Source organism: Phalacrocorax carbo, chromosome 1, assembly GCF_963921805.1.
Source record: "Phalacrocorax carbo chromosome 1, bPhaCar2.1, whole genome shotgun sequence".
In the NCBI taxonomy this organism is placed as follows: Eukaryota; Metazoa; Chordata; class Aves; order Suliformes; family Phalacrocoracidae; genus Phalacrocorax; species Phalacrocorax carbo.
The window spans coordinates 191,235,304-191,244,850 of record NC_087513.1 but is presented as its reverse complement, the minus strand read 5'-3'; the positions used below and the strand labels follow the sequence as shown (position 1 = coordinate 191,244,850).

General features: G+C 48.1%; 1 protein-coding gene across 2 annotated transcripts; it reads left to right on the top strand.

Moving 5' to 3' along the window:
• Positions 1–2,533: 2,533 nt before the first annotated feature.
• On the top strand, positions 2,534–8,961 carry CCNA1 (cyclin A1). 2 transcript variants are annotated; one of them, XM_064440986.1, is made up of 9 exons: positions 2,534–2,684; positions 2,894–3,039; positions 4,202–4,445; positions 4,671–4,792; positions 5,495–5,718; positions 6,341–6,545; positions 7,456–7,569; positions 8,243–8,376; positions 8,697–8,961. In XM_064440986.1, the coding sequence occupies exons 2-9, from the start codon at positions 2,911–2,913 to the stop codon at positions 8,746–8,748; spliced, it is 1,224 nt and encodes a 407-aa protein (XP_064297056.1). In that variant the 5' UTR covers positions 2,534–2,684; positions 2,894–2,910; the 3' UTR covers positions 8,749–8,961. The 2 variants fall into 2 exon arrangements, with proteins under 2 accessions (XP_064297056.1, XP_064297057.1); XM_064440987.1 differs by lacking the exon at positions 2,534–2,684 and adding an exon at positions 2,711–2,723.
• Positions 8,962–9,547: the final 586 nt, after the last annotated feature.

The following is a 9,547-nucleotide window of genomic DNA, read 5'->3' as shown; positions in this document are numbered from 1 at the left end:
CTTTACCAAAACTGTTGGGTCCCAGGCTTTGGGAACGAAACTGCCGATTGATCCGAACACCGACCCACCATCGGTGAAGGAAGAGATAGTACATGAATTATTACAGGAGCTTGACCCCCACAAATCAATGGGCCCTGATGCCATCCACCCGAGGTTGTTGAGAGAGCTGGCTGACATCATTGCAAGGCCGCTCTCCATAATCTTTGAGAAGTCATGGAGAATGGGGATGTCCCAGAGGACTGGAGAAAGGCAAATGTTACCCCTATCTACAAGAAAGGCTCTAGGGAGGATCCGGGTAACTATAGGCCCATCAGCCTTACTTCAATCCCTGGGAAAGTTATGGAACGAATCCTCCTGGGGGCCATCACAAGTCAAATGAAGCACGTGATTGGGAAAAGCCAACACGGCTTCACTAAGGCAGACTGTGCTTGACAAACCTGGTGGCCTTCTGTGACAAAGTGACCTGCTTGGCTGACATGGGGCGAGTGGTGGACATTGTCTACCTGGACTTCTCCAAGGCTTTTGATATGGTCCCCCACGGCCACCTCCTGGAGAAATTAATGTGTTATGGCCACACCTGGAGTACAGTTCTGGCCCCTGCTATACAAAAAGGATGTGGACAGGCTGGAAGGGCTCCAGAGAAGGGCCACCAAGATGATCAAGGGACTGGGAAGGCTGCCATATGAGGATAGGCTGGAAGAGCTGGGTTTGTTCAGCCTTGAGAAAAGGAGGCTCAGAGGGGATCTCATCACCATGTACCAGCACTTAAGGGGTAGTTACAAAGAAGATGGAGACTGCCTTTTTACAAGGAGTCACATGTTGAGGACAAGGGGGAATGGACACAAGTTGCTCTTGGGGAGATTCCGATTGGACATGAGAGGGAAACTTTTCACAGTGAGGACAGTCACCCATTGGAATAACCTCTGCAGGGAAGTGGTTGACTCGGCCACGTTGGACACCTTTAAGAGTCGTCTGGCCAGGGTGCTGGGCCATCTAGTCTGGACTGTGCTCTTCCCAGAAAGGTTGGACTAGATGATCCCTGAGGTGCCTTCCAACCTGGGATTCTGTGATTCTGTGAAAATATAAAAAATAAGGGAATAACTCCTTCAACCTTGCTGCTGCAAAGATATGGAGATTCTCCCATCCAAAAGGAAAAGTAGTGTTACATGGCCAACAGATCAAACATGGGTAACAATTTTTTCCTTGAGATACACCACTCACCTCCTACAGTAAATTAATTTTTTTAGAAAAAAAGTCAATTCAAAAATAAACATAAGAAAAGTGGGAAGAAAAAATACAGCCTTTAATACATCCTGGATGACAGAACTGTAAAACCAAATCTGGCATAAGACCCTGCTTGATGTGTCCAAATTTTGGCTCATAACTCCTACATGTCAATCTCACTGGAGAGCATGTCAAGAAACACCACAACTGCCAAGGCATGGTCATTTTTGTCAGCAGTTTCTTTATGTTGCTCTTACAGATCTGCAGAAAAAGAAATCCATATGTTTCCCATGCTGCCTCTTCTGGGGCATCACAATCCTGATATCTAACCTAAATCTCATGCTGAGGTTTAATCTCTTATACTTCTTGCTCTTTTGTCTTCACTGGGGACTTTCAGAGAACTCTTGTGCCACGAAGGCTGTACGCCTGTTTGTTCGTGCTATGACAGCCGTGGGCGTGGTGACTCACGATCAGTCTGAATTCACTATAACCTCCTGGTTCTTCTTCACAGAGCTGCTACCCACCTGGCTGCTCCCTGTCCTGCCTTTCTGCAGCTGGTGGCTCAGTCTGACTTTGCACTTGTGCTTCAGGAGGACCCCGCTTTTTCAGAGCATTCTTCCAGTTTGTCAGGATTATTTCTGAAATCTAATCTTGCTCCCCAGCGCAGCCCCAGCCCTTCCTAGCACCACCGGTGGTGTTGTCCACAAATTTGGTAAGCGTGCTCTCTGTGTCGTTATCCGCATCACTGGTGAAAATCTCTGATGGTGCTGAACAAACCACTGCTGAGTTCCTCCTACAAAGCTCTGCATTTCCGCTGTTGGCAGCTGAGAACTGCTGTTGCCATCAGTTTGTCCCCTTGCTTAGACTTTATGAGAGTGTCAGGAAAGTCAAATTCAGGCTTAAATCAACGAAAATCTCCTTTTGCTTGTTTTTTCCTTTATGAAAGAGAGTAGCCAAGTTCTTCTGACCTAAGCTGTTCCCATAAGGCTGCTGCTGTCGCTCCTACATCCTTTTCTTACGTCCTGGATGCGATGGAGCAGCAGCAGCCGGGGCGAGGCGGCGTTGGGGCGCTCGGTCTGGCCACTCGTTCCCGCGGGCGCCGTGTGGTGCGGGGCGGTGCGAGTCGGGGCGGGTCGGTGCGGTGCAGTACGGTGAGGTGCGGGGCGAGGCGAGTCGGGGCGCTGCGGGGCGGTGCGATGCGGATCGGTGCGGTGCGTGCCCCGCGCGGATCGCATCGGGTCGGGTCGGTGCGTGCCCTGCGCGGGGCGGTGCGTGCCCTGCGCGGGGCGGTGCGGGGCAGCGGGGCCGGGCGGGCGGCTCCCGCCGGGGTCTCCATGACGACCCGCCGCCGCTTGGGTTGCCAGGGCGGCGGCGGCGGCGGCGGCGCCGGGGGTTGCGGCCCGGACTTCCAACTGGCCGCAGCCAACAGCCGCCGCCGCCTATATAGGGGCGGTGGACGGGTGGGTGGGCAACTTCCCTCCTTCCTTCCGTCCGTGGCGGTGTGTCCTCCGGGGCCGGCGGCGAGCGGGGCCGGGAAGCGCGCCTGCCTGCGGGGCGGGAGGGGCTGCCCCAGCCGTAACCAAATATCTGTGGCGGTTTGGGTTGCTGTGGTTGTTTTTTTTTTTAATTTCCCAACTTTCTTTATTTTCCCCCTCCCTTCCTCCGAAAGGTACCGACGTCGGGGCGATGCGCCGCATGGGTGAGAAGAGCCGGGGGGGCCGGCGGGAGCCCTGCCCCGCGGCCAACTGCGGCGGCGGCCGGGCCGTGCTGGGGGTGCTGGCGGAGAACGGGCAGCAGCGGCGGCCCGGCGGCCAGGTGAGCCCCCGCGACGGCGGCAGCCTCCCTCCCCGCCTCCGGAGGCACGCCGGGGCCCTTTCCCTTCCCTCCCTTCTCCCCGGGGCTGCGGCCACAGCCGGGCTCCCCGGGAAGCCCCGGCCGCCCCGCGGTGCGCCCACCTCCTCTCCAGGCTGCGGGTAAAGGGCCGGGGGCGGCGGGGTCGGTGCTTGAATCGGGCTCCAGTTAATGAGCGGGAGTTTCCAGAGAAACCCGGCTGGTAGCCACTCGGTCCTCATCTACAGGCGCTTCCCCGTGGAAATGCTTTGAACAAATAATCCCTCTTGGAAGGAAGAGAGACTTTACCTGGGCACTTGGCCCCTAAAAGTGTAGGGGGTGGCTTAAGAAAATTCTTTCCTCTGATGCTTACCCAAAGGTCCCATTGCCATGTGGCTGACTACGCACCCTTCAGGGTGACAGAGCCTTTGAGAAGCTAAAGTTCAGAGCAGGGTGTCTGTCTGCATTTCTGTTCACTATGCCCTCCAGGAGTTTGCAGGTGTAGTGGGGAAAATGTTATTGTGCTGACTTTACAGGACCTAAAATAGCAGCAAACTCTCCTCAGCTGTGACTGTGTGGAGCCCCTAACTCAGCTGGTGGCTCACTGATACTAGATGATGTGAAGCACTGTATCCCGATCACATGTTGTAGTCCTTGGGTTGTGGTGCTTGAGCTCATAAGTTTTAACCTTGGTTTGTAACTCACGTAAAATGCGTTCTTACAGGTGAAGTCCTTCATCAGTCTGGGGCAACGGTGCCTGAGCACTTCCTTTTGTTACATCAACTTGCTGCACTTTAAAGCAGCTGCTCCTTGCCACAGCTGACTGCGGAGCAGGCCCTGCGCTTGCCAGCCCCATCAGAACCGAGCAGCACCCTCCCCTCATTTTCCTTGGTGGTGGGCACTGGAGATGGGGCTGCTACCCCAGTTCCTGACTTTGACAACACCCTGCTCTTTCTGTGAGGAGCCTGTTGCAGCAAGGCAGCAACAAGTGGTGCCTTGTAAGCACCAGCTGTAGCTGGTGATTTTTGCAGATAACATTTGTTATTGGTGTCTGTTAGGCAAGGAAGGTGATTTTCTTAAAGCAAGTGATACTGTTGCCTCCTTCCTGTGTTGCCCTCCCACGGCATTCCTGTGTGCTCTGTTTCAGGGTGCTGTTGTTAGCAGACGCTTCTCTGGCTCTGAAAACACCATCCCTGCATCTGGGAAAGATGAATTACCCAACAGCACGGTCAATACTGCATCAAAGCAAGGGTTTGCTATCTATGTAGATGAAGCAGAACAGAAAGAAAACTACAGCTGCCAAGTGGCTGAAGAGCTGGAATCAAGCTTGTGTGAACTGGATACTACTGCAATGACATCCAGCATTCGCCTTCTGCTGGATCTGAGTACAGGTAACTCCTGTTACTGCTGAGGCGGTACCTACAGCACAGTACACATAGGGTGGTTATGAATTGTGATGCTGGTAAGCTAGTGGGTAGCTTATGTTACAGTAAATGACACTTCAAGAGAACTTGGGCTGTGTCTACATCAGGTACAACACTTCTGTGCTAGAAATAGCAGGAGAAGGTGAAGAGGCTAATTAAAAAACTGTCTTGCTGGTTTCCTTTACCTGTTAGGGTCTCCTATGGTAGTGGACACATCCTTCCAGTCCCAGCCCAAGGATAACATGGAAGATGCTGTAACTCTGACTGTGGGAGAGTACGCAGAAGACATTCATCAGTACCTCCGAGAGGCTGAAGTGAGTGGCTTGTAACAAGCTTACAGATACTCAAGGTCGCTGTGATGGGCTGCGATAGTGCAAAGATGTGTGGCTGCCCCAGGATAACCCAAGGCTGCCCCTGAACTACAAAGGAGAGAAAGCAGGCAGAAAAAAAGCTGTCTCTGAAGGCAGCATCTAGACAGCAATGAGATCTTTCAGGATTACTGTGCATCCCTGAAACTCCCTACCATTGGAGCATCTCTTGACTCTTTGGGATGAAGAAACCTTGCAGATGGGCATTGAATGCTGCAAAAATACTAAAGTGGTTGGATGTGATCTCACTGACAGCTCTCTTGCTATAGTATCAATTTTTCCTGCCTTTCTGTATCAGAGCAGTAAAGTGCAGTCTCCCAATAGGAAGGGGGGAGGGGGATTTGTTCATTTTCAGGTGTCTCTGAATGGCTCATGTGATTGATGACAAAGGCTGTTCGTAGTACCAGAGGTCTTTTACTATTCTACTAACACAGTAGCTGCTTTCTCTTCAGTGTAGAAATACTACTTTCTAGAGGTGCTACTAGCTGCTAATTAATACTACTAGCACTATAACTGTAGCAATAAGTTGTTTGTAGTGGAACAGCTCATGCTCCTTTTGGTATAAGTATAAAGAATATTAATCAGTTCAGCCATCGATGGCTCTCTTCAGGTTGAGCATCCTGATTCTTCAACTCTTTCTCCAAGCAGGTAAGATTCAGGCCCAAGCCCTACTACATGAGGAAGCAACCAGATATCACAACAGGAATGCGCGCCATCTTGGTGGACTGGCTGGTGGAAGTAGCAGAAGAATATAATCTTCGGACAGAGACTTTGTACTTGGCGGTGAACTTCCTGGACAGGTTTCTCTCCTGCATGTCTGTTCTCAGAGGGAAGCTGCAGCTTGTAGGAACAGCAGCAATTCTTTTGGCTGCGTAAGTGTTTATCATTTTTTGAAATCTCAGTGAGCTAAAACTTATTTTTGGACTGAGTCTTTTAGTTTAATTTGAAGGACTGAAGCTCGCAGTGGTAGGTAGCTTTTTGTGATATCTCAAGATTAGCCATTTCACCTACTTTGGCACTAGCAAAATCAGATATTTAACATTTGCGATGTGAAGAACTATAGTGGGAAAACCTTGTAACCATAACAGCAGGAGCAGAACCACTACTGCGTTAGGCTGCTAGCTTATAAGGCTGTAGTAGATTGACAATTGCAATGTTCAATTAGCCTTGAACTGCGTTAAGTAGGCAGCATAACCTAGGATTGCATGGGGTTTTGTCTGGAGTGCATTGTGTTACTGAGACTTTCTCTCTGAGAGCTTGCTATTAGTCAAGAGCTAATAATGAGTGTATTTCTGTCTAGACTGATGACTTGGAGTTCCTCTAAACATCTTTGCCCAAATTTGGAACTAAGTTATTTCCTAGCCTGGAGGAAGGACTAAAATAAGAGCTCTACACAAATCCTAGTAGTGTCACATGCTCATCCTGATATAGGTCCAGCAGAAATCTTGCTTTTACTATAACTTTCAAGCTGACAAATGTGGCTTCCTTTTTTAGGAAATATGAAGAGATCTACCCGCCAGAAGTGGATGAATTTGTGTATATAACAGATGATACCTATACAAAGAGGCAGCTGCTAAAAATGGAACACCTGCTTCTCAAAGTGTTGGCTTTTGACCTAACAGCTCCAACCATCAACCAGTTCCTCCTTCAGTATATTCAGAGGCATGGAGTCTGTCTTAGGACAGAGAACTTTGCAAGGGTATGAATTATCCTCATTTAGGAATGAGGGGGGAGAACTGATCCTAAAAGCAGAACCACTTGCATTTCACTAAGTTATCTGAGCAGGTGGGTTGTACTATGCTCTATCAGAAGATATTCTTCTTATGCCAAGTCTTATCTGGAGATGCAGCAGGCCTAAAATCGGATGTTTTGTAGCCTACTACCTTCAGTAGGCAGCTTGTGTGCTGAGACTTCTGGATAAAAGTCTCATGGAAATCCTAAGTTTGGCCTGTCTGTCTGGTCAGAGATAATACACTGAGTTGGCAGCTAGGTGGTGGGAATCTGGTTGTTTTCAACAGCGCCTGCATAGCAAGTCTGCCCTGCACGTGGTGGCACTACATATTGCTACACAGTGATACAGCACATGCCTGCATAACTGTGTAGGCAACCCTGCTTAGAAACAGGTTTACCTAAGCTTATAGCAAAATGTCCAATCTGCTGGTTATCTGCAAAGGGTATAGAATTGTACAGTGAGTATTCTGTAACAGAGCCCAAGTCCTGTTTCTTAGACCTGCCTGTTTATCCTTGATCTCCAAGTGAGGTCCACCTATCTTAACAAGAGCCTTGGAGGATGGGAAGAGTGTCTTATGTTTACAAAACATGATTTTTCTAAGTCTCTATCCATGAAATTACATCAGAGCTGATGATGGGACCAGAACTTCAAATTACAGTGTAGGTTGTTTAGGCTTTGTCAAAGTGTGGTCCCCACTGAAACGTGCCAAAGGTTCTTCTGCAAGATCAACAGGGCTGGAATGCTGTTTTACCAGACATGTAACTCATGGTTTTTTACATGAAACTGAGACCATCGACAACTTCCAAGGCATGCTGCGTTGGACTGATTGTACAGTTAGGCTCATTCTCGTTGACAAACTTGTGGTTTTTTTGTTCAGTATCTTGCAGAGCTGAGTCTCCTTGAAGCTGACCCTTTTCTGAAGTACCTTCCTTCACAAACTGCTGCAGCAGCCTACTGTCTAGCAAACTATACGGTGAACAGGTCTTTCTGGGTAAGAACAACTGCATGTTAATGAGTAGCTCAAGCGTTTTATGTATTGTTATTCCTGCTGCTTCTTAGCCTAGTTATAGCTTCAAAGTATGTTGTTACAGAGGCTGAAATCCTAAGATGAGTAGCTATTCCTGAGCTAATGGACTACCGGATAAATTAATATTAAAACAACATGAAATATCCTGCCTTTTCTCTGGAATGGGAGGGACCTTGCTGTCTTGCTTACTTACATCAAGTCTGTACTGTACATCAAGGCCTTGTCAGTCTTCTAATCTCCAAAACTCCTCCCCAAATACAATTCAACGGCTTTCTGGGAGGGAGGGGAGAGCTGGATGTGTCCACCTGAGTGAGTGATTACACTGAGTGGCTGCTTTAATGCAAGCCTTAGTAGGCCTCTCAGCTGTGCGTTGGAAGAATAGCAGATAGCAGGATCCAGAAGAGATGTAACGGATGCCACCTGCTTAGAGCAGAAGGAGCTTCTTGTCTGAACTCCTGGCACTAAGGAAAGACCTGGAGTGAAACTGATGGCAGGATACTCTTGAATCCTTTTCAAGCCTAAAGACTCTAGAGTGAGCACTGATGTAGTGAAAATGCTTTTTGCTTCTGTAGAAAAAGTGTTTTCTAGATGAATGTTGCCTACAGTAGAGTAACACTGTTTCTTGTCCTTTGAGCAGCCGGAAACGCTTGCTGCGTTCACTGGGTATTCATTAAGTGAGATAGTGCCTTGCCTGACTGATCTGCATAAAGCATGTCTCGACGCTCCTTATTGCCAACTGCAAGCGATTAAGGAGAAGTATAAGTGCTCTAAGTAAGTAACCAGGAAGCCAGTGGTCTGTGACTTGGAGGCTGTAAGTGCAGGATGACTCTGGTTTAGCAGCTTGGGCTACAGCAGCTGTAGCCGACAAACAACTTATAGTGGTCAGCTTCTACTCCTGAAATGGAAGCCTCTATCAGCCTCTTGAGGGGGGAAAACTTTTCTGAGCAGGAGAGTAGTTCATCTATAGGTATACTGGATAATCATCCGGCAGAAGATTTGTTCTGTTCTTTCCCAGTGTATTGCACAAGAAGGTGATATCTTTAAATTTGTCAGCTAAACTAATACCTTTAGTGACTGCATTTCTGTTCCAGGTACCTGCATGTGTCTCTTCTGGAGCCCCCAGCGGTTCTTCCTCTCCAATAGAGACACTGGATTCTGGACTTGAAGATTACTTTGTCCCAAACAGCAAAGCTGGTCTAACATTTCATAGAGCACTGCAGGTCATGTGTCTGTAATCATAGTGATCAGAATGGTTTTTAGCTAGTATTATTTAATTAGATGCCTTTTTTAAAAAAGGCAATAGACTATAACTCTTAATATAACTCACAGCACTTTTAATAAATGTATTACACTGTTCCTCTGTGAATCTTCTGACTCCAATTAATATCTACGGTAATAGTGAGTGGAAAGGGTTGTGTGGTGTTTTTGGTTTTTTGGGGTTTTTTGTTTTTTCACAAAACTATTGTCAGCAGGGCTTTTAAGCTGTCTGGAGTGGATAAAGTGTGGCTTGAACCAACACAACTTAACATCACCATAGACATGGGTGACTTGCTGCAGTATCTTATCTGTTTCTCCCTCTTCTATGGGACAACATCATGTGGTCATAATTTCCCACAACTTGTTTACTATATCACAGCAAAAACATCCAGATGCAAGTGGTCTATGAACTCTAAACTTGTGTGTAGAAGACCATCAATGTTGACATAAAAGTCAAAATTACCTTTATGGAGGTGAATAAGGGGGATTACTCTGCAGGGAGCTGGAGGAAGAGGAGATTGTGGCTGGCAGAGCCTTAGGAACACTTCAAACACTGGTGGACAGACTTGCAGTGGAGAGCAATGCTGAAAGCTATGAGGTAGGAACAGTGGAGTTGAGCTAGATGGCTGCTGTCATACTTGTAGTATTGAGTAGTTTTATGGCATAGCTGTCTGAGATGACCTCT

Bases quoted from the DNA above. Each gene is read 5' to 3' on its own strand.
- CCNA1 (XM_064440986.1), top strand. From the start codon at position 2,911: ATGCGCCGCATGGGTGAGAAGAGCCGGGGGGGCCGGCGGGAGCCCTGC. The intron at 4,446-4,670 runs GTAACTCCTGTT...TTTACCTGTTAG, and splicing joins TCTGCTGGATCTGAGTACAG to GGTCTCCTATGGTAGTGGAC. The intron at 8,377-8,696 runs GTAAGTAACCAG...TTTCTGTTCCAG, and splicing joins GAGAAGTATAAGTGCTCTAA to GTACCTGCATGTGTCTCTTC.